The sequence below is a fragment of the Prionailurus bengalensis genome, chromosome C1, assembly GCF_016509475.1.
Source record: "Prionailurus bengalensis isolate Pbe53 chromosome C1, Fcat_Pben_1.1_paternal_pri, whole genome shotgun sequence".
Lineage (NCBI taxonomy): Eukaryota > Metazoa > Chordata > Mammalia > Carnivora > Felidae > Prionailurus > Prionailurus bengalensis.
In genome coordinates, this window is record NC_057345.1 from 50,958,666 (window position 1) to 50,984,087 (window position 25,422).

The 25,422-nt window shown below is 39.8% G+C and overlaps 1 protein-coding gene across 1 annotated transcript in view; it reads left to right on the forward strand.

The window, feature by feature from the left end:
* PATJ (PATJ crumbs cell polarity complex component) overlaps positions 1 to 25,422 on the forward strand; it is a 368,834-nt gene that overhangs the window by 255,082 nt on the left and 88,330 nt on the right. The window contains 2 exon segments of the mRNA XM_043575139.1: positions 4,607 to 4,679; positions 19,346 to 19,423. Of these exon segments, the coding sequence (XP_043431074.1) occupies positions 4,607 to 4,679; positions 19,346 to 19,423 (151 nt within the window).

Consider the following 25,422-nt stretch of genomic DNA (forward strand, 5'->3'; position numbering starts at 1 on the left):
AAGTGAAATTGATCCTATGCAGTATGTAAACCAGGCGGCAACAATCTTGGGAACCTTTTTAGAATTCTAACTAACACAACTGCCAATGAGTATATTTTTGTAACAAAATAGAATTGAAATCAGGATCTAGAATGTATATTTGTGATAAATATAAGTATATTCTACAAGAAACTGAATTGGGGGTGTTCCTAGAAACTGTTTGGAGAAGAACTAAATTGACAGTCCCTGTATAGTTAATTCCATTATTGTAATTGTCCATTTACTTATATAGCTATATTCCTTACTAATGGCTAATACCATCAAAGGCAGAAATGATGTTTTCTTCATCTTTGTACCCCTAGTATAAATATTTGTTAAATAAACTAAATGTATTCAAAACAAAAATCAGAGCTATATTATTGAGTTTACTCTAATTAGTAAATGCTAGCCAGCTTAAATTAAAGGAGAATGCAGGGGGCGCCTGGGTGGCTCTGATGGTTAAGCATCAGACTCCTGGCTTCAGCTCAGTGCATGATTTCATGATTCATGAGATTGCCCGCATCAGGCTCTATGCTGAGAACACAGAGCCTACTTGGGATTCTCTCTCTCCCTCTCTCTCTCTGCCCCATCCTATCCCTCTCCCCCACCCCGCCCCTCTCTCTCAAAATAAATAAACATTTAAAAAAATAAAGGAGAATGCATTGTAAGAATACAAGGATGTCTCGGGGGCTCTTAAGAAGGGGCTTTACATCTAAGACTGAAGAAATCAGGATGACTCCAGAGATGTCAGAAGCGATTTCTCAACCCCCTCTTTAGCCTTGAGCACTTCATTTGTTATTATCTAGCTACTACATTCCTGATCTCTGTGTCTGTCCTAAATTTTGAGTCCCTGGGAAAGAATCTGATTGGCCCAAACTGAGACAGGTGTTTTCTCCCTCCATCCACTAAGGTTGAGGCAGGCTGTCATTGTTACACAATGTAGACATTGCTACTCTGGCCCATTCAGGGAATTACTGTGAGCTAGGCAGACACCCCAAGAAATGTCCCTTAATGTGGCAAGTACTGATAGCTGCCTGGCTAGAGGCAGTACACTATCATTAACTCATTGAAGCAGCTTGAAAAACACAGGGCATAGTTTTGATAGTTCTGTTTCCATGTCTTTTTCCTGCCTTGTTAAGATCACCTTTATTCAACAGATGTTTATAGTACCCCTATTCTGTCAGGTAGTACTCTGACAGTACTCTATACAGTACTACTCTGTAGTACTCTGAAAGGGGTACTCTGACAGTACCCCTACCTCCTACAAGCTGGAGGGATGCAAAAAGATAAGATCCCATCCCTGGGCTTCAAGGGGGAGAGAGGACAGCACAGGTAATTTTAATAGAGCATGAAAAATACAGTGATACAGACATACACATACAGGGCTCTGTACTCTGGAAAAGTATTCTCACTCTTACCCATGGTAGCACTCCATTATCTCTCTCAACAGCTGTTGACGATAATTATGAAAATACCAATAAGCAATTATAATTTCTGATTGTGTCTTGTATGGGGCGCCTGGGCCTAAGAAACTTACATTAATTATATTGGAAAGGAAAGGTAAATTATGAAGCAAATAGATTTTATTCCTTGTGAGAATCACAGGAGAGGAAGGGCCAAAGGGTCCCCAGAAGTCATTCAAGCTGACTGCTTGTTTGAAGTGTGAATGCCTTCTGTCCTTTGGCTTCCCTCTTCCTACTCATTTCTCTTGCAAATTGTCAGGTCTTTGCTTACTTGACGTGGAGGTGTGTGAACACTCCCTGGTAAGTGGATTATAAAGGATTATTAACAATAACTTTTTAAAGCACTTTTTTCTCTCCATTGAGAGTAATTGTAGTGTTCTATTTTGTGAAGTTTAAAAAAATTAATATAGAATTTAAAGGCCATTAAAGTCATACTCATTTGGAGAAAATCATTAAATTATGAAGGGATAACTTGGCTGATTTGAAGTAACTTGGTCCAGGTAATCATGACTTCTCAATAAGAATTTATGTGCAGCCATATTTTTAATGCCGGTAACCTTTGAAAGAAGTATGAAAAGCCATCTGCTTAATTACTGCCAAATGTACTCTGCCCCGTGAGTTCTGAGTCTGGAGCAGACGTGTCCTGTTGGCTTTCAGCTCTAAGCTAGAGCTGAGTTCTATTGTGTTATTCAGTGGAGGAAAATGAATGTGAAAGGGAATTACCACTTTGAAATGCTGTTACTTATCCAGAGGTAACTGATTGCTTCTTCTGTGTATGAGCAAACTGCTGAGGAATGGATTGTACTCCCTGAAAAACAATAGCCATCTCTTAATGTAATAGTGCATGCTCAAGGCATCTGTGATGCGGTCAGAAAAACTAGATGCATTCTTCATATGCTGTGTCACTTTATGGTTCTAGTTTTTCTCCCTCTTGCTTTGGTTTGACTCATATGCTAGATAATCCAAGAACCTTAGAAGGTTAGAATAAGGAATGGTACCTAGACTTCATCTCTTTATTTATATATACTCTGCCTATTTCCACATAAAATTTACATCAGCCTAGACTTCTTGCAGTTCGGTTCACTTAACAACTCTGTTAAGTACAGACTGTTTGCCAGGCACTGTTTGCCCTAGTTAATGTAAGAGAGAGTAGGAAGGACATGGTTCCTCTCCTCGGAGTGCTTACCATCTAGAAGCACATGTTTATGCAGATCAGTTAGGTAAATTATGAAAGACAATAACTACAATTATTGTATAGGGTGCCATATGCATATAGTGGAGGTCCTAGAAGGCTTATTTGAGGAAATGATGTTTATGGTCAGCTAGGAAAAAGAAGTAAGAATATAAATCAGACGAAGGATTTGGGCAATGGCTGAGCAGAGCGGAAGAGAATAGGGCTAGCTAGTACCCTGAGGTGGATGGAGCTTGGCTCAGCTGAGAAATGGGAAGAAAGCTCATGTAACTAGACTAGAGCCAAGGGAACCAGGAGAAGAGAGAACAAGCCAGAGATGGAGGCTGAGACAGATTGCTCAAGGCCTTACAGCCTCCCTAACAATTGTGGACTTGATCCTAAGTATAATAAGCCATAGGGGTATTTTAAGCAGGGGATAGAAATATAACCAGATTTATGTATTAGAACCATAATAACGCTGCTGGGTGAAGAATAGACTGGAGAAATAGGTTGCTCTTACCGTTAACTCTGATAAGAAATGATAATAGTGGAAAGACTCAAGATACATTTTGAAGGTAGAATTAACAAGGCTTCTTGATTGGATATACAGCTGAGGGGTTAGAGGTTTCAAGAATGACTCCCCAGTTCCTGGTTGAACAGTGGGGCAGACCTTGTTAATATTTACTCAAGTGAGGAGGATTGATCATGGAACCCTCTGGCGACTAGTGGGATAAAGAGATCTATTTTATTTGAGATGTTTGTAAGACATCCAGTGGAAATATAAAGTAGGAGTTAGATATGCAGATATTAAGCTCAGAAAAAGACCTGGGCTAACCATATGAATTTGGAAGACATCAATATAGAGATAGTCTTTTAACATAAGGGAATAATTCACTTAATTGAGGTTATTGAACTCACACTGGAGGAGAAGGATGGGTGGATTAGAAATTTAATAAAGACAATTCAGGTAAATGCAGTGATATGATTAAAGCACCAAAGCAGGAATGGCATGGACCAATGTATTTTTCCTATTGGTGAGAAGTAAAAAATACATTGGGTTTGGATTTTGAATGCCATACCAAGTCAGGTAGTGGCTATCCTGGATATACTGGTCATATGGAGAGAGATCCGTGAACAGTCTTAGAGCTTTACGTACCAGGAAGAAGCGTTTTTGTGATCTTCCTTGGCTTATGTTGTGAAATCTAAAGTCAAACTTCACATAAATCTTGAGATAATTATTACTGGTTATGCATCATGAATGAATAGTAAAGGTTAAATCTCCCACGAAATCACCGCCTATCATTTGCTGGTAATGTCATGGAAATGGGCCCAAATAATCAGAACTGGTATTCTAGGAGTTGTTCTGTACCTGTGTACCTGGTGATGAAGTTTTAGCTCCCACCTTCTCTGCTCCCATTAGGATGAGGAGGAGTGGGACTGACCCATATTTGTCTGGATCTCTGCTCTCCCCATCCATCACTCCTCCTCACAGTGCCCACCCATGCAGGGCCTGTCATACACATCCCATCGACCTTCATTTGGCATAACAAAGTTAGAAGCCAAATGAGGGAGCTGGGAACCTTTCCAGTTCAAAGAACAAAATGGTCTGGATATTAATGGGCCTAGAGGTTACACACGGCCATTCAAAAAACTTACACTCGACAGTGCTGAAAGAGTTGATGTCTTTCCAAAATGATCCTGACTTAGTAAGCAGGATCTAGCTAACCCCTAACATCATCATTTTCTGTCACTAATAATCACATCTTACTGTCCCTGGGGTAATACATCCCTTTTTGTGCTTAATAGGTTTGCATGCTTAAAACCAGTATACATCTGTACATATTTTTTATTCTAAGGTGCTGTGTATGCATTTTCAACAGAGGAAATGGTTGTATCTTGAGCCAGAAACTTAGCATTTGGTGTGTGCTGATTCTGCCTATTTTCACATCCACAGAAATGAAGATGCAGTCAATCAGATGGCCGTTGCTCCGTTTCCATTACCATCAAGTTACCCATCTTCTGTTGAGGTAAAATGGCTCCTAATGAGCTTGCCGTGACTTAGATGGATCTGTCATGATTATTTTTTCCAATTCTAGCATTTTTGATTGTCAGTACCTGATATTCAAAATTCATGGAATGTGCTAAATAGGAAATTTCCCTAATTAGAAAGTATTTGAGGTATGATTATAAAGTAATATCAAAGACATTAGAACTTAACATGTAAGTATTGCTTTCCTCAAAGTTCCTTCAAGTTTCTTCCAGATCTCTAATTTGTCCTAACAGAGCATTTCAAAATTTATTGGAAAAATGATTTTTTTTGAGTTTTTATTTAAATTCCAGCTAGTTAGGGGCGCCTGGGTGGCTCAATCGGTTAAGCATCCGACTTCGGCTCAGGTCACGATCTCACGGTCCATGAGTTCGAGCCCCGCGTCGGGCTCTGGGCTGATGGCTCAGAGCCTGGAGCCTGCTTCCGATTCTGTGTCTCCCCTCTCTCTGCCCCTCCCCCGTTCATGCTCTGTCTCTCTCTGTCTCAAAAATAAATAAACGTTAAAAAAAAATTTTTTTTTAATAAATTCCAGCTAGTTAACCTACAGTGTAGTGTTAGTGTCACGTGTACAAGTTAGTGATTCAACACTTCCGTACCACACCAGCCACTCATCACAACAAGTGCCCTCCTTAATCCCCATCACCTGTCCTCCATCCTCACACCACCTCCCCTCTGGTAGCTGTCAGTACCTCTTTCTTAATGTTTTTGAAATACTTTAATACCTATGATCAGAAGTATCTTTGGGGCGCCTGGGTGGCGCAGTCGGTTAAGCGTCCGACTTCAGCCAGGTCACGATCTCGCGGTCCGTGGGTTCGAGCCCCGCGTCCAGCTCTGGGCTGATGGCTCAGAGCCTGGAACCTGTTTCCGATTCTGTGTCTCCCTCTCTCTCTGCCCCTCGCCCGTTCATGCGCTGTCTCTCTCTGTCCCAAAAATAAATAAACGTTGAAAAAAAAAATTTAAAAGAAGTATCTTTAAATAACTAATCTGTTAATGGAGAAATTACTAGTACAAGATTGCCATCACATTGATCTGCTGATCTGCTTCTAGAAGTAGACAGATAGATGTACATTAGATAGCTAACTAGCTATATAATCAAGTGTCTCCTCAGCTGAGGGAACATTACATTCTCTTTACATTTTTTTTATTTTTTAATTCCAAAAAGAAAAAAAAATACTTATTGTAACTAGTCAAACCATACAGAGTTACTAGAAGAAAAAGTTAATTTTCCTTTCCCTACCTCCCCAAGGAAGTTAATATTTACTGTTTAGTATCTTTCCATATTTTCTCCTTTTCTTCTACCACAAAAATAAACAGCTATATGTGAGTAGTGTCTCTTTTAGTTAAAACCTGATTGTACAGTACACATTCTTTTCATTCAGCCAGCATTCGAGGAGTGCATATTATGCATCAAATGGTCTTGAGTGTTAGAGACATAGGTGTGAATAAAACAGAAGGCTCCTTGCTGTGGTTCAGCTTACATTCTAATAAGGAAATTAATGAATAAATACACCAAGAGAATTATCAACAGTGGTCTGTGACTTGGAGAGAATTAAAATAAGGAAAGTAGCTTGTGATCCAAAGTAACACTTTGGTTAGTGTCAGGGTAGTCCTCTTGGACAGGGGAAATGTAAATGAGGTCAACATGATAAGAAGGAGCCAAACACAAAGATAAAGGGGGAGAGCTTTCTTTGCAGAGGGAACAGAAATAACTCTCAAGTGAGAATGAGCTGGAGCATTTGAGGGATATGGCTGGAGGCGTATTGGGAGCCTGGAGACTGGTATGGGGCAAGAGCTTTGTGAGTCAGAGTGAGAAGTTTGGGTTTTATCCTATGTGCGCTGGAAGCCACTGCAGGGTTTGTGATGGGGGAATGAAACGACTTGATGTACAGTCCACGGGGTAGAGAATGGACTACGGGAAAGTAAAAGTAATACGCCAAAAGACATCAGACACCGTGAGACCTGATTGCAGTTAGATGCAGATGGTGGCTTGGTATTGGAGGCAAAGAAAAGTGAGTGGATTTTTGGAGTTTTAGATGGTGAATCAGACTTGATTGATTAAATGTGGAAGCTGAGGAGAACCAGAGACTCATGCACAAACCTAGATTTTTGGCTTGAGCAAGAAGGTGGGTGGTGGTGCCTTTTATTAGTCTCTTGAAGAATAGCTGCTCTTCAGCAGAGAAGTGGAAATTAAGAGGTTGATTTTAGATAGGTTACATCTGAAATGCATAGTATACATGCTTCTGGTATAGATTCTATTCATTAAAAAATTATTTTTTTGCTTAATATCATGGCCGTATTTTGGTATACTCTATTATTTCCAACTGACAGATGTCCAGATGATTTTCCAAGGGTTGGCCAGTAAAAGGATACCAAAATAAACATTGTGAGTGTGTATGTGTGAGAGAGAATTATTAGGTAACGGTACCTTTATTTCTATAGCATAGATTTCCCCCAGTGTACATTTGCTGAGTCATAAGCTGTATATGTTCAAAATTTTTACTTATATTGACCAGTTTCTATCATAAAAGATTGTATTGATAGGTATTGACTCTTACCAATTGCCATGTAGCCAAAGCTTGCCAGCAATGGGTATTTTCACTCTTAGACCTAAGGCAGTTAGCATGTTGGTAGAAAGGAAGGACCCCAGAGCCATACTCTTCAGTTCAAATCCTAGTGTAACTATTCTAGACACCTGGCCTTGGATAGTTAGAGCACCTCTTCTGTCTTCCCTTTATTTCTGTGTAGGGAGGTAACAATAGTTTCGCCTCATAGGATTGTTAGGATTAATAAGACATATATATCTTGTGCCTGACACACAATAGCTACTCAATAAATGCTAGTACTTAATTCCTAATATTTTCATCTTTACAGAACGCCATATAAATCTTTTGGAGGGAGTGGGGGGAATAAGGGGAATCATATTTTAGAATAATTTTTTTTTTTCTAGAGTATTGTTAGTTATGAATGTTCCCATCAAAATATCCCCTTGAGGGCACCTGGTGAGTGGCTCAGTCAGTTAAGCATCTGATTCCTTATTTCGGCTCAGGTCATCTCACAGTTGGTGAGATCAAGCCCTGCATGGGACACAGAGCCCACTTGGGATTTTCTCTCTCCCTCTCTCTCTCTGCCCCCTTCCCTGCTCGTGTTCTCTCCCTCTCTCTTTCTTTCTCTTCTCTCTCTCTCCCTCCCTCCCTCCCAAAATAAATAAATAAACTTTTAAAAAATCGCTTTGGAACTGAATTTTAAGGGGATGATTGAATCTTGAGTCTACTGTGTCAAACACTGTCTTAAAGGCCTTCAAAATGTGATCTCCTATCCCACTTACATCCAGTCCTCTGAGAGACAGCATTATTATTTCTACATTACAGAAGAAGAGGGTGGGGTCTGGAGAGGCTAAATACTATATCCAAATGCCCAGAGGGAGGTATGTTATTCAACATCAGCTTCCTCATCTGTACCTGGAGGTATTACTACCAAACATTCATAGACTTGTAAAGAGCTAAGGAAGTTATATATATATAAAAATACACATCCCCCCACCACACACACAGCATTTAGTACAGCTCATGGTGCAGAGTAAATGCTCAATTAATGTGAACTGTTTATTCAAATATTTTAAGTATATTTAACTCAATTTTTAAGTATATTATACAAATTAGCTATGCTTTTCATTTTCTTAACTATGCTAACCACAGAAATGGCTCTAATCATTTAGTCACCAGTAAAAAATACATTTTATTATATTATAATTGAATATATGAATTGAATTATAAATAGGGGGTTTTTTTAGTTTTTCTGTAGACTGTTGGCCTCCAAAAACTGCCACCAAATGGTGAGTGATAGCCCTGCTCCGGGTGGCCAGTAAAGTCTAGAGGTGTCTCTGCTCTCCTGCCTGCTTCCTTACCCCTTCCCTCTCGATTTTGTGACCCTGTCACTATGCATTTTCCCCTCCTCAGCTGTTTTTAGTAAGTACTCAAGCATGACTCATATGACATATCGCTGAAAGCGCTCGCTCATTTAAATCATCACCAAACAGGGGCGCCTGGGTGGCTCAGTCGGTTAAGCGTCCGACTTCGGCTCAGGTCACGATCTCACGGTCCGTGGGTTCGAGCCCCGCGTCGGGCTCTGTGCTGACAGCTCAGAGCCTGGAGCCTGTTTCAGATTCTGTGTCTCCCTCTCTCTCTGCCCCTCCCCTGTTCATGCTCTGTCTCTCTCTGTCTCAAAAATAAATAAACGTTAAAAAAATTTTTTTAAATCATCACCAAACAGATGAAATATAACCTTATCATTAGTAAGTTGGACCTGATAACAGTTAGCATAGTGAACAGCACTATTATTATACACTAATGGGATCTTATATTCATTCCTTTAGTGAGCAAATATTTATTCAGCCTTTATTGTGTGTCAGATACTGTTTTAGACACCAAGGATATAGCAGAGAACAAAATCCCTTCATGCAGTTGTGTGCCGGCATAGTGAACAAGAGTGCTAAAAGAACATTGGACAAGAAGTCTGAAGATGTGGGTTCTTGTGGATTCTTTAACAAGACGGCCTTGTTAAACTAGTTTCTCAGAGTCTTGTTTTTTCTGTAAAAGCCACACTCATAACCTTCCTCATCTGTGTCAGCAGGTAGTTATGAGAATCAAGCACTAAATGTAGGTAAAACTACTTGATAATCCATGCAGCTCTATACCTATATATAAGGGACTATTAGCATTTCTGCTGCTATACTCTTGGTAATTGTAATACTGGGGCAGCTGTATGGTACAGTGATTAAGAACATAAGCTTGGAATTCAGACACATCCGAGTCCTAATCTTTGTTCTGTCATTTACTAGCAGAGTGAACTTGAGCCAGTTAAACACTATAAACTTCCATTTCCTCACATTTAAAGGGGGGATTGATAATAATAATTAATTCTATGGATTTGTTGGAAGAAATGAATGTTTATAAAATACTTAGCATTATTCTTGGCAAACAGTAAGAACTCATTACAGTTGTGATTCTACTTCTATTGTTACAGCCCTAAAGCAAAAGTCCCAGCTTCGAGCATCTTCCATTTTCAACAGGTGCATACAACGCAGGGTTTATTTTCTTACTATATTACTGTATTTGTCCTCTTGGTCAGAATTCTTTTATAACTCTTGCCTAGCAGATCTTTGTTTCAGAGTCTTGTTTCAAAGTTAGAATTAAGGCTTTGTATTTACCTCCCCAACTTCTGCTAATGAGCCTTCCTTTCTCATTAATGCATAGTAAAGCACTAGACCCTCTCCACGTATCTGTTCATGCCACCCACCCCCCCCCCCACACACACACATATCTTGGTCTCTCCAACACTTATGTCTTTATTCCTATTGTTTCTTCCATCTGGGTTGACTCTCCATTTCCTCCTTATTAATTCACAACCAATAATTTCTTGAAGGATTGCTTTTTGAAAGACTCCTTCAGGGGCACCTGGGTGGCTCAGTTGATCTCTTGATCTCAGTTCAGGTCTTGATCTCAGGGTTGTGAGTTCAAGTCCCATGTTGGGATTCTGGCATGAAGCCTACTTAAAACACACACACACACACACACACACACACACACACACACACAGAAAACAGAACTTCAAGTTTTCTATTATTCAAAATGAATAAAATAATGCATAGCACCTGGAATATAATAAGTGTTGAAATGTGAGATATTATGACTAACTTCATCTCACATCATTCCCTTCAGTAATCTTAACTCCCTTCATAGTTAAGTAATATTCATAGTTCATTTAAAAAGTAAAAATTGTCCTTTATGTGATGTTACCTGGGCCTTATAGAAAAGAGAGACCCATTTCTAAATGAGTTTCTCAATGAGGATTTTTTTCTCAACTAGGATTTTATTGCTTATAGTTCTCTCACCAGCTCAACATTTTAAGAATGTAGGACTGTATGCACCACACTAAATTATAAACTTCTGGCAGGCTGGCCTACTATCTTCTTGACCACTTTATTCTCATATCCTAGCATATGACACTTGCTTAATATTTGTTGAGTAACTTGGGGCACCTGGGTGACTCAGTCAGTTGAGTGTCCAACTTCGGCTCAGTTCATTATCTCACAGTTGGGGAGTTCGAGCCCCACATCCAGCTCTGTGCTGATAGCTTAGAGCCTGGAGCCTGCTTCAGATTCTGTGTCTCCCTCTCTGTCTCTCTGCACCTCCCCTGCTCATGCTCTTTCTCTCAAAAGTAAATAAACATTAAAAAAAAAATTTTAGTATTTGTTGAATAAGTGAATGGGGTGATTAAGACTTTTTTTTTTTTTTAATGTTTAGCGTGTGAGTGGAGGAGGGGCAGAGAAAGAGAGAGACATAGAATCTGAAGCAGGCTCCAGACTCTGAGCTGTCAGCACAGAGCCCAGTGTGGGGCCTGAACTCCCCAACTGTGAGATAATGAACTGAGCCGAAGATGGACACTTAACAGACTGAGCCACCCAGGCACCCGGGGTGAACCATATTTAGGCTTTTCTACTGTACCCTTGATGCTTCATTTCAGTGTTGGATACTTCTTATTGATTTAATTTATTCTGCTACTACTTATCATATATCCACTTTGTAGATCATGCACAAAGTGTCTTAACCTCAAAGAACTTCTAGTCTTATAAGGAAAATAACACATGTATATTACTAAAACAAGGTGTCCTAAAAGATAAAGCTTTAAGACGAGTTCAGAGAAGATGAATATTATTTCCTGGTAAGCTATTTCTGATGAGTAGATTGGATTTTAAAATATGAATATGGTTAGATAAGAATGTGGAAATAGTATAAACAAAAACATGGAAATAAGAAAAATAAGGGTTTGGAATGGGGAGAAGAGTAATGGTATGTGAAAGGAAGTAATAGAAGATGGGGTTTGAAAAGTGAATCAAGATCAAATGAGAGGCTTGAATTTAAATCTCAGAAGGTTTGGGGGCACCTGGGTTGCTCAGTGGGTTAAGCGTCCAACTTCAGCTCAGGTCATGATCCCGCAGTTCATGCGTTCAAGCCCTGTGTCAGGCTCTGTGCTGACAGCTCAGATCCTGGAGACTGCTTTGAGTTCTGTGTCTCCCTCTCTCTGCCCCTCCCCCCACTTGCACTCTGTCTCTCCCACCCCCTCTCAAAAAAATAAATAAATAAACTTAAAAAAATAAATAAATCTCAGAAGGTTTGATTTTCATGTATTAGGTACTCAGAGCTGTTGAAGGCATTTTGAACAGTGAAATAGTCCGATCAGGGCTCTACTTCAGGTAGGTTAGTCTAATAGCATGTCAAGGATATCTCAGAGAGGGAAACCCAATTAGGAAGTCACTGTTGTGGTCTTGGAAGAGGTGCTCAAGGCTCAAGTATACTTGGGTTGTAAGATATTACAGTCCTCGACAAGGCAGGCTGAATCTTTTAGAATATCTTTATAGAAGCAAGAGCTTTAATTTTTTTCTTTCTCAGAAGTTGTGCTTTTTTGAATACTAAGTGAGATGAGGCAGGCCTCATAAAGAATGGACAGGTTGATTACCCAGGGAGTGCTATTAGCATAATTCCTATTTTATCTTTAATTGTGGACTACCTTACTGGAATTCTGAGTAGCCTAGAAAATATGCTTACGATGGAGGTAGAAGAAAGAAATTCAATTTGTCACATCTAGTCAACATGACTTTGCAGAAAGAAATATTTGTGAATTTAGGCTGGCAATGAGACAAATAAATCATCCTGTGGTTTTTTTGGAAGAGAGCATTGAGTTTGGAAAATGCGGGCATGATAAAATTTAAACCAATATAAGCTTTATTTTTAAAAAACTTTCAATTGTAGGGGCGCCTGGGTGGCGCAGTCGGTTAAGCGTCCGACTTCAGCCAGGTCACGATCTTGCGGTCCGTGAGTTCGAGCCCCGCGTCGGGCTCTGGGCTGATGGCTCAGAGCCTGGAGCCTGTTTCCGATTCTGTGTCTCCCTCTCTCTCTGCCCCTCCCCCGTTCATGCTCTGTCTCTCTCTGTCCCAAAAATAAATAAACATTGAAAAAAAAAAATTGTTTTTAAAAACTTTCAATTGTTTAAAGGAGGTATAGTTGCTGTTTTGTTTTTTTAATTTGCTTAGTAAAATCTTAAAAGGGAGCACCTACATGACTCAGTTAAACATCCAGCTTCAGCTCAGGTTATGATCTTATGGTTCATGAGTTCAAGCCCCACGTCGGGCTTTGCGCTGACAGTTCGGAGTCTGGAGCCTGCTTCAGATTCTATGTCTCCCTCTTTTCTGCCTACCCCTGCTCACACTCTGCTTCTCTCTCAAAAAAAATAAACATTAAAAAAATAATAATAATAATGAAAATAGCTTTATTTTTATATATTAATAAACTGTTTTGTCATGGTAAATGAAGAAGTAAGGGAACAACACTATGGAGCATTTAACGAATCAGAAGTGTGGTTTTGGGGCGTCTGGATGGCTCAGTCGGTTAGGCATCCGACTTCCACTCAGGTCATGATCTCACAGTCCGTGAGTTCAAGCCCCATGTAGGGCTCTGCACTGACAGCTCAGAGCCTGGAGCTTGCTTCAGATTCTGTCTCCCTTTCTCTCTGCCCCTCCCCAACTCTCTGTCTCTCCGTCTCTCTCTTTCTCTCAAAAATAAGAGGGTTGCTGGAAGGGTTAAATGGGCAAGGGACATTAAGGAAGATGCTGATTGGGATGAGCGCTGGGTGTTATACATAGGGGATGAATTACTGGATTCTATTCCTGAAATCATTACTGCACTATATGCTAACTAACTTGGATGTAAATTTAAAAATAAATAAATAAATACATTTAATTAAAAATTTTTTAACTAAAAAATTAAATTGGAAATTAAATTGGAATTAAATTTCCAATTAAATCAAATTGGAAAAAGTGCAGTTTTTCCAATCTACAGTAACATCCTTAACTACTTTATTGATAACCTCTCAAATAAAAACATAAATTCCTTCTCTCATAATGTCATTATCTGGTTGGGGAAAACTATAGTGGTGGGTATGAAAAAAATTAAGTAGTATAAAAATAAAAACTATCACCACTTTATGTAGATTTTGGAGGACCCCAGGGAAGGAGTTTAGGGAGTTTAGAACTTCCTGAAGGTTTGGAAGGAACGTCTGAGAATTGAACAGCATTTCTCATCAGCCTATTTATTTATTTAGGTAAAATCTGTGGCAAACATACAATCATGAGCCTTACTTTTTCTTTTCATTCATCTTTTTTAAAAAAATTGTTTTTGAGAGAGAGAGAGATGGAGCACAAGTGGGGGAGGGGCAGAGAGAGAAGGAGACACAGAATCCAAAGCAGGCTCCAGGCTCTGAGCTGTCAGCACAGAGCCCAACGCAGGGCTTGAACCCACAAACCGTGAGATCATGACCTGAGCCGAAGTTGGACACTCAACCGACTGGGCCACCCAGGCGCCCCTCTTTTCATTCATCTTTAAAACATAATTCACCACAGAATCTACTACCTGTGATCTTCATGGGAAAAGGTCATTCTCTTTGAGCAGCTTTGGCCGCCCAGACAACTTTGGACAGGTGGTTTGAGGATCAGCAAGAAAGGAAGGAAGGGAACACTCGTTATCCAAATTAGCTGAATCATCTTGGGTGTCACTGGGCCACCATCCACCAGCCAGATGGTCTTCAAACCACCGTGATACAATTGGACTTTGGAAGTCATGCTTGCTGACCTATTTTCCTCTTCCCATCTCTGACTGATTCCTCATTTCTAAGCTCCTGGTCAGCGGGGTATTTTAAAGGTTGCCTAACACATGTGAACCATTCTGTTTTCAGAACAGAACCTACATTGTTTTGTTCTGTGCCTCATTGAAGGATGAAAACTCTTCTATAAACATGAACTCTCCTAGGAAAGTACATGCTTTATTGTTAACCTCTCTCAATTCCAACTTCCTTTTTTTACCTGACTCCTCTCCATCTAGATTTTTATTTCAAATCCTCCTCTATAGAACCATCTCAAGCTAAACCAGTAACTAAAAACAGAGGAAAAGCTTTAGAAGGGGTTCATGGTAGAGTTAAAAAGAGCATTGACTTTGAAATGAGACAGACCTAGGTTGAATAAAAAGAAGGCTCAAAGGAAATGAACGAGGCACAGATGTTAGATTCAAGAATGTTTCAGTCTCATCAGGAAGATCAATTCCATATATATGTAATTAGGATACAAATTAAGTGACATAGGAAATTCAGGAAAAATGTTAAGTGAGGTTAGAAGAAAAAGAGCTGTCTTCCAGATAAGAAGAAGAAAGGATTTATGGAATAAGTGACATTTGAGACATGGCTCTGTGTGATAATTCTGTACGTGTAGATGTAAAGGGTATTCTTTTTTGTTTTTATTCAAATCTTTTTTTAGAGTGTGCAAGAGAGAGAGCGTGTGCAAGTGTGTGCACACGAGCAGGGAGGCGGGGTTGGCAGAGAGAGAGAGAGAGAGAGAGAGAGAGAGAAAGAGAGAGAAAGAGAATATCCCAAGCACGCTCCACACTCAGCATGGAGCCCAACATGGGGCTTGATCACATGACCCTGGGATTGTAGTCTGAGCTGATATCAAGACTTGAACACCCAACTGACTGAGCCACCCAGGCACCCCCAAATCTTAAAGGATGTGTAGACCATTTGCAACTGAGACTTCCTTGCCCATGTTTTCTTACATTTTCAAAGTTGAAGCATCAAACAACTGATTTCTCCCCAACTTTAGTATTCATTTGATAAAGACCAAGAAAATCTCACTTCTATACTCATATTGCCAAGAAATGTAAGATTCCTCTGACTTATTTAAACATTAGTTGCTTTCCCCAAGAAGATACATGCATAAATAAAAGAATGGCATCAGCTGACCACCATTCTGATGACAACCTCCTTTCATTTGGGATCAGAGGAGGTGGCTATTTGCAGAGTTACTAGAAGAGTAACTTCTAGTGTTTAGTGTGTTTTGTTCTACAATTTAGTGTGCTGCAGTTGCGAACACTAAGTATTTGGGGCATTAACGGTTTTCCATAGATTAAGTACTAGTTTTTGAAAGTCTAATTCACTTCTTCTGAATTTTTCTGTCTCTAGAACTTACTGTTTAAAATGCTGAAAATCTCGGGGCGCCTGGGTGGTTCAGTCGGTTGAGCATCCAACTTCGGCTAAAGTCATGATCTCGCGGTCTGTGGGTTCGAGCCCCACGTCGGGCTCTGTGCTGACAACTCAGAGCCTGGAGCCTGCTTCTGATTGATTCTGTGTCTCCCTCTCTCTCTGCCCCTCCCCTGCTCATGCTCTGTCTCTCACTGTCTCAAAAAAAAAAAAAAAAAACAAACCTGAAAATCTCTATATTCTCAACCTTTGTTTCTTAACTTGGGCATGTTTATTTTACGTAGTGATTTCTTGGTTACCCAAAATTCACTGAGAAGAGTATATTCTACCTAATGAAATTTTCTGGTTAACAAATGCTAAAACACTGTTGAAAAATTAATGATCTAATAACAACGATTTCTTTTTTTAAGATTGTGAATCCTGTTTTCCATAAGATTAGTTATCAACACTCGGTGCTGGGGCACCTGGATGGCTCACTTGATTAGCGTCCAACTCTTGGTTTCTGCTCAGGTCATGATCTCATGGTTCATGAGCTCGAGCTCTGCATTGGGCTCTATGCTAACAGCTCAGAGCCTGAAGCCTGCTTCGGATTCTCTGTCTCCCTCTCTCTATGCCCCTCTGCTGCTCACTCTCTCTCTTTCAAAATAAATAAGTAAACTTAAAAGTTTTTTTAAAAACACTGACAAGGGGGGCTCCTGGGTGGCTCAGGTGGTTAAGCGTCCGACTTCGGCTCAGGTCACGATCTCATGGTTGGTGAGTTCAAGTCCCACATTGGGCTCTGTGCTGATGGCTCAGAGCCTGGAGCCTGCTTCAGATTCTGTGTAAATGTTAAAAAAAAATATTTTTAATAAATAAATAAAACACTGACAAGGAATAAAGAGAAACAAGAGCATCGTTTACTTAAGGCCTAGAGCATAGTTAATAATAGCAGGACCTTTGATATCAGTCTTCCCTAGCTTTGAATCTTGGGTTCACCTCTCAGTAGTTAGGCATTCATTAGCAAGCTAACTTAAAATGCATCATTTCCCCATCCATGAATGGGAATAACCTTGGTATATATCCATATAGGGTTGTTACGAAGACTACACGAAACATGGTTGATAACGAATCTGTGTCAACAAAAAGCTGGAAACAAAAATAAACTGCACTCAGTGTTATGCTAATAGATATTTTGCTTGTTAATGTATTAATTTTCAAGGCAACCTGATGGGGTGGTATTTTAATCTGGTACTTTTACCTGTTTAAATGTTTAAATCTGTTTAAAAAACATATACTCAAGGGCGCCTGGGTGGCTCAGTTGGTTGAGCGCCCAACTCTTGGTTTCAACTCAAGTCATGATCTCATGGTTCCTGAAATCAAGCCCCATGCACAGAGCCTGCTTAGGATTCTATCTCTCCTTTCTGCCTCTCCCCTGCTCCTATCTCTCTCTCAAAATAAATAACTAAACTAAATAAATAGGTAAATAAAAGAACTCTTTGGTCCCACATTTAAAAAAATAAAATAATAAAAACCGGGGTGCCTGGGTGGCTTAGTCTTTAAGTATCTGACTCCAGCTCAGGTCATAATCTCATGGTTCATGAGTTCGAGTCCCATATCAGGTGAGCTCAATCAATCCCCAGTTCAGGTGAGTATGAGCCCTGCTTTGGGTGAGCCCCACTTCTCTCTCTCTCTTTCTCTCTCTCTCTCTCTCTCTCTCTCTCTCTGCCCCTGGCTCACTTCCACCCTCTCTCTCTCTCAAAAAATAAAAAAATGAAATAAAATAAAAACAAGTACTCAGGCTTAGAAAAAACTTTGCTGAAAGTCAGAATTCTAAATGGCAAAGTTGCGATTTGAACCCAGATCCAACCAATTTAACATCATGCTGCTTTCTTAGATTTTTTTCTTTTAGATAGTTCTCAAAGCTTTCCTTTATTTTTTAAGCTTACGATAATATGTACCAATTCTTCTATAATCTAACAGTATAGAAATAACTAATGTAAAAATTCCCTAATCTTTAATCTTATCCCCTAGAAGTAAGCAATTTAAATAATTTGTCCAATATGCCTACAAATATTTTCCTGTATGCATATCTCTATATATCTGTATATTTTGTATGGTTTTTTTTCTGAAAAGAATATTCTATATTCTTTCAATGGCATGTAAAAATTCCTCTTTCTCTACATCATTATCAGTACTGAATGTTCTCTTTCTATTGTCCATTTGATAGATGAAAGAATGCTATAGCTTTGCTTTAAAAACTATTTTCCCTACAAACGATCCAACAAAATTTGTAGTAATCCCAAGAAAGTAGTGTTCTAATATAAAAATCCAAATAATGTAAGTATAGATACTCCATTTATCATCCTTATTCTCCCCTATGTACCCTCAGAAAGTAACCTCTGGTTCATTAACTATAACATTTAATATGTTATAATTCAATTGAGGAGATACTGGATGTGTTTTGCAATTTTAATGGGGCTTATTCTTACAGGATGTCTCATTTATATTAAATCAATATTTTTAGAATTCTGCAGAAAATAATCATCAAGTAAACAAGTGCTCCATTCATTGGTTCAACCAGGATTTGTCCAGTGTTTTCCAGGTACCAGGCACAGTGATAGGTACTTGAGTTTCAGAAATAAACAAAATAAATACAGTCTTTTATCTCAGGTAATTTAATCTTGTTCAGAAGATAAACAAGCATCTCGGACAGTTTGGGCTGGAGGGAACAGATTAGCTAACTGGCTGAAACAATAGTAAATATATTGGCACTCCTGTGAAGGCTGCTAAGAGTAAGGCTGTACTTCAGGTCAGGTGACACAGTGGCTCACTTCTGCCATTGGAGTCCACTCTTTCCCTCTCTACCTTTGCTTTGTCACAGTGTCGGCTTCATTTCAAGGCTGGCTTCCTTGTGGTTGTGGGATGGTTGCCCATGGCAATTTGAGCTTCATGCTTTCTTGTTAATTTGGGAGGTAGAGGAGACTTCTTCTGTTTCTTTTATTATTTATTTAAAATTTTTTAATGTTTTATTTTTGAGAGAGAGAGAGCGTGCGAGCAGGGGAGAGGCAGAGAGAGAGACACAGAACTTGAAGCAGGCTCCAGGCTCCACGCTATAGCACAGAGCCCAACCTGCGGCCTGAACCCACAAACTGTGAGATCATGACCTGAGCCAAAGTCGTATGCTTAACCCCCCTGAGCCACCCAGACTTCCCTCTTATGTTTCTTTTAAGACCAAGGAAGAACTTTTCCAGAAGTCTCTTTGTGTCTCATTGAGCAGAATTGGATCACATACCTATTCCTGACAAAGTCATTGGCTAAAGGAGTGGGATTTAACAATAAGACCATCAGGCCCAACCTTGGAACAAAAAATAGAGATCAGCTTTTTTTAAGGCATATCTGTAAGCAGCAGGAACAGATCCCTGGGGGAGCGGGGGTGGCATTCTAGAGGAAAGGAAGAAAATAGAAATGGCCTCTAGAGAGGAAACAGTGTCTACAATAATAAAACAACCAACTGTGATTGAGTATATAGTTCTGGGCAGTGTGAGTGAAGATTAACATCTTTATTATTTTGTTCTTACTGTCCTATAGGATCAGAGTGGTACTGAACCTATTAGCAGTGAGGAAGATGGCATGAAACAATCGCCTGAAAATGAAAGCTCCAAACTGGTGAGAATCCTGGGTGATTTTCCATCCGATGTTCTTTTTCAAGATGTGTTATTTATATTTTGTGCCACTGTGAAAAGGATCAACTTGTGTTGTGCTTGTTTCTCTAGGACTCTTGATCTCTGAGGTAGTGGAAGCTTTTCCGTATGGAGTGACCCATCCATTCCAAAGAATAACATATTCTGTTTTCTTCACACTTGAATTATGCTGTCTGGGACTAAAGAAGCAACTTCTCTTTTAATCCTGTTTAATATTGGGTTTCTTTCAGGCTAGAGCTATATTCAGTTAGTCCTAAAGGCACAGAAAAAGATGTTAAGTGTATTCCATTGATTCATAGTAAATCATAGGTAAACTCGCCCAGGGGGTGGAGAATAGAAGAAAGTCAGTTTTATTTTTAAGTTTGTTTATTATTATTATTATTTATTTATTTAAAAAAATTTTTTTGAGTAATCTCTATATCCAGCATAGGGCTTGAACTCACGACCCCGATATCAAGATTCGTGTGCTCTTCTGACTGAGCCAGTCAGGCACCCTGAAGAGAGTCAGTTTTAGAGAACCCTCCCTCCTTACATATTTTAATGCTTGATATTTTATTTCATATTTATTGAATTTTTACTGGGTCCCAGGTTCTATACTGTATGCTACATTCATTTCCTCAGTCTTATGGTGCAGGTGGCTATAGCTTTCTTTTACCCACGAACAGACCGAGGGCTAATGATGTTCACTAACTTGCAAGAGCCCACTCACTAGAATACGGTAGACCTGGAGATTTGCCCCCATTTGGTCTGAGTCCCATGCTTTCGTTCATAATCCATCTTTTTGTTTTGTAGCCTTGTACTTGCAAGGTTAGACTACAAGTTCTAGAAAGAAATGTGGGCTTTTTTCTCTCTGTTTCAAAATGTCTTACAAATCTCTAAGAATTATCACTTAGGAGGGTCACCCTGATTTTATGGCAGCACAGAGTTGTTCATTTTACTTCAGGGAGTTTGAGAAATCGTTTATCTTCTTTCAACTTTTAGAAAATATATATTGGGACTGTCTTAGATTCTGTGTCCTAGAAAAGAAACTGATTCAGGCTGAAGGGAAAGGACATTTCAGCAAAAGTGGAAATGACAGTGGGCTACTCCTGGACCAGTTGTAAATGGGACCTGAGGACCCTGGCATCAAGAACACTAGGACTAATGGATTATGACCATTGTTCTTGAGCAAGATGTTTCAAGGTTACACTGTTTCCTTTATGAAAGATAAATAGCATATTTGTACAGAAGGGGAATGAGTAACATCAACAAATTTTGAACTCATTTAAAAATATTCATTTAAGGGGCGCCTGGGTAGCGCAGTCGGTCGAGCGTCTGACTTCAGCCAGGTCACGATCTCGCGGTCCGTGAGTTCGAGCCCCGCGTCGGGCTCTGGGCTGATGGCTCAGAGCCTGGAGCCTGCTTCCTATTCTGTGTCTCCCTCTCTCTCTGCCCCTCCCCCGTTCATGCTCTGTCTCTCTCTGTTCCAAAAATAAATAAACGTTGAAAAAAATTTAAAAAAAATTTCATTTAAAAAGTATTCATTTAAAAATACTATTGGGGCACCTGGGTGGCCCAGTCAGTTAAGCTTCCAACTCTTGGTTTTGGCTCAGGTTATAATCTCAAGGTTTGTGAGTTCGAGCCCCGCATTGGGCTCCATGCTGAGAGTGCGGAGCCTGTTTGGGATTCTGTCTCTCTCTCCGTCCCTCCACCTCCTGTGCATGTGTGCATGTGTGAGCATGCTCTCTCTCTCTCAAAATAAGTAAATAAACTTTAAAAAAATACAAATAAAAATACTGTTACCTTGGTTTTGGGGGGCACTGTATCTCCACAGATAGGTTAAGGAAAAGTATTGTGAAGCAACAGGGTTTTGTTAGTAGAGGCCACCAACTTCATCCACAGAGGAAATGGTAAAAATGATGAAAACACTTTCTTATCTGCTTGCTAGAAAAGTCTGTTAGTCCAATGAGGGTCACTTGTATGCTATAGGCAAAAGCCATCCATTATCCACTCGCTGTTCCCAAGAAAGCAATGCCAGTGATAGGGCTCCAAGTGCCAAGACAATTGAAGGGACCCCCCCCTCCCTCAGGCAGAGGACTTAAAGGACTAAGGGTAATTTTTAAATATTTTTTTATACTGCATTTCACCAAGATAGAAGTCTTCCCCATATCCACTGACTGCTGTCTCTTTCTTTTTCCCTCCCCTCTCCTCCTCACCTCCCTCCTCTCTTTTTAGTATTTTATAATTCTGTTTCCGATAGAATCTATGCATGGTCTAGTTCAGAGAGGAAAGATAGCCTACATTTAAACAACTTTTATAGCATAAGTATAGATGGCGTACCATAAAACATTAGTTAATAAGAATGTGGTCTTGGACATGTTACTTGACCTCACCAAGCCCCAGTTTTTTCACCTGAAGGAGAGTAGTAATCAGGATATTATGAGGAAACACAAGGGCTATAAGGAATAAATCATGTAATAGAGTATAAGGCAAATAGTTGGTGTTTAGCAAGTTCATTCCTTAAGTCAACAAATATTTGTTGAATGCCACTATGTTCCAGGCACTAGAAATACAACAGTGAATAAAATGTACAAAAATGCTTGTTTTCTTGTGGACTCTTTTCAGAATGAGTAGGGGAAGGAGAATAGATAAGAAATTAGCAAAATATTAGATTTGGTCATAAGAAATAGCCGTTTCTGTAGGTAAGAATTTCATATGGTGCAACTTAGTCTCATTATAAAGTATTAAGAACTATTAATCATCACTAGTCATCATGACAATTTCTATTATAAGATTGATACAAGCTCCTCTGGGTTGCTACACCATCCTAGGACTATTGCCCAGTGCATCTGGTCAGAGGACAGCATATCATCTGTATGGGTCTTAACTCTTCTCACCCCTGTTTATGTCAAGACAGTGGGAAACAGTAAGCCCTAACCCTCCAAAAGTTGCTTGCTTCCTAAAGCAGCACATATGTCTCATCAGACACTATGCTGACCCCTGCAGGAGTGATCAGGAGAAACACACAAGCCTTGCTCTTCAGCAGTTGACCCTCTAGAATCAGTGAGGATAAAAGAATTTGCATCTAGAAAACCATACATGCAAAAGTAGATTAAATAACAAGAAAACACTATGTTGCATGTGTTCAAAAATGGAAGGAAAACCATCTCATTCAGGGATTAGGGAAGGTTTCTTAGAATGTGACCTTTAAGGTAAACCTCTGAAGACGAGAATGCAGTTGAACGGTGAGGTTGGCATAAATAGAAAGTTTACCAGCTAAATCAGTGTGGATTATGGAATAGTGAGTAAGGGTTGGGTTTTTGTAGAGCAACGGTGGCCGATACAATTTGAACAGTAGAATCACAGAACTGAAGGAACTGTATGCTGTGAATTATAGATGAATTTATTCATCCTTATGTGCTCAGTGTTCAATCAGTGTCTCAGTAGCTGCCTATATTCATGTAGACACAAGGTGCTACCTATGAGAAACTGTACTTCAGAGAGCTATTAAATTATTTCTTTAAGATTACCTGTTTTCAGAGCTAAGACCAAGCCATGGGTCAACACATTCCAGTACTGTTTCCACTGTTCAGTTATGGTTGGCTTTGGTCCATATCTCAGTGGTCCCCAGACTTACAGCCAAGGAGTTTATAATAACTTCAGTGGGTATTGGCTTTCTCTAAAATATTTTTAAAGGGAGAATAACTTGTTTTTAGACAACTGATCAGATGATGGTTTGTGAAACAGATTCCACTTGTGAGAGACTGGAGGCAGGAAAGTGTCTGGAATCTATTTCAGAAGTCTAGGTGAGAGCCTGTTAAGACTGTTTTTTAAGCCCTTTGAAAGGAACTTTTCAAAAGCTATCTGCATAGAGCTTTGTGATTTGCAAATCAAAGTGTCATCTATTATCTCATTTGCTTAATTTTTTAATATCTGAATTTTTTTCTAAAATGATATTTAGTTTGTTCGTGGTCTTATTCAATTTTATCCCCAAAATAAGCCTATGTAAAAAAAAAAAAAAAAAAGTCGGGCAGGAGTTATTTACCCCAGACTTACAGATGAGACTGTAATCTGCTTAGTGAAAGATCACAGAACTGAAAATTGGAAGAGCTAGGGCTCATCCTGAAGGTTCCTTGACCCCCTGGCATTGGACATAGAGGGTCATGAATCCCTAAAGTGATTATTTTAATCTTTTGGATATCAACCTATGTTTTTTATCATGTTGAGAATATCTGTGTTAATATATTATACTCTTTTGAGGCCATATAACTAAATTATCAAGAGTACAAACACTGGAACTAGGCTACTGGGATTCAAGTCTTGATTCTACCATTTATGAGCAATATAACATTAGGCACTTAGCCTTTCTGTGCCTCAGTTTCTGCATCTATAAAATGGGAGAAAGAAACCACAGTTGTGAGAATTGAGGAGGTACCAGCTATAAGGTGCTATGCAGAACCATGCCAGAGTATGCTGGGATCTCTGTGCAGCGGTGACTTGTTGTCAATGATGATGCTGTTATTTATTTTTAATTTTTTTAATGTTTATTTTTTTAAATATGAAATTTATTGTCGGATTGGTTTCCATACAACACCCAGTGCTCATCCCAACAGGTACCCTCCTCAATATCCCTCACCCACCCTCCCCTCCCTGCCACCCCCCCATCAACCCTCAGTTTGTTCTCAGTTTTTAAGAGTCTCTTATGTTTTGGCTCCCTCCCAATGTTTAGTTATTTTTTGAGAGCGAGACAGAGCGTGAGGGGCAGAGAAAGAGGGAGACACAGAATCCAAAGCAGGCTCCAGGCTCTGAGCTGTCAGCACAGAGCCCGTCACAGGGCTCGAACTCACAAGCCGTAAGATCGTGACCTGAGACGAAATTGGATGCTCAACCAACTGAGCCACCCAGGCGTGCCCCATTGCTGTTATTCTGATTAAAACATTTTGGGGCGCCTGGGTAGGTCAGTCGGTTGAACGTCCAACTTCCACTCAGGTGATGATCTCGCAGTTCATGAGTTCAAGCCCCGTGTCCGGCTCTGTGCTGACAGCTCAGAGCCTGGAGCCTGCTTTGGATTCTGTGTTTCCCTGTCTCTCTGCCCCTCCCCCGTTCATGCTGTTGTCTCACTCTCTCTCAAAAGTAAACATTTAAAAAATTAAAATAAAATAAAATAAAACATTTAGGGCTAGCCACATAAGGAGTAACTGTTGTAAGTTAAAGCATCAAGGTGTAACTTAGAAAACTGAATTTTTCAACCTGAAAAATGGAAATTGTAATCATAACAGTATTAATTGAAATCCTATGTGCTAGGCATTATTCTAAGCTCAATTACATTAACAGTCCTATGAGGTTAGTGCTAGTATTTTCCCCATATAAGAGATGAGGAAACTGAGGCATGGAAACATTAAATAATCACCCAGTGAAGCCTGGATCCAGGTCCATGCACTGTGAGGCTGGAAGCTAGTCTGTAAACCACTGTGCACTACCACCTTTAGAGAGATACAGATGTAGAACAATACTGAAGTCAAGGGACAGCAAGAAAGTTACATTGGGATCTGAACTTTGTAATTTTGTCTAAATCTTAAACTTCAACGTTGAGAGTATGAAAGGCCTTGGTTGCCAGAACTGGTGAGACGGAAGCCAAACTGGAGCCAGACCGTGTTAATGAGGTGATCTCTTCGCCGAAAGCAATGGGAGGCCATGCAGGGCTTTAGAAGGTGACTCTGAACTGTAGCTGTGATGTGGTGACTAGGTTGGACAGGGACCAGAATCAATGCTGACTGGCTCGCTGGAGGTTCATTATAACAGTGGCCATCCATGAGAGGCGGCGACGACTATGTATTCTCATACTCTTGTCTATGCAAAGACCTTAATACACAGCAAGGCAATATGTGTGTTTACCAAGTTCCACAGGAAGTTGCCAGTAAAAGAATTTACCTTCTTGCCCTCAGTATGCAAACCTCCTGCTGTATGTGTTCTTTAAGACTTTCC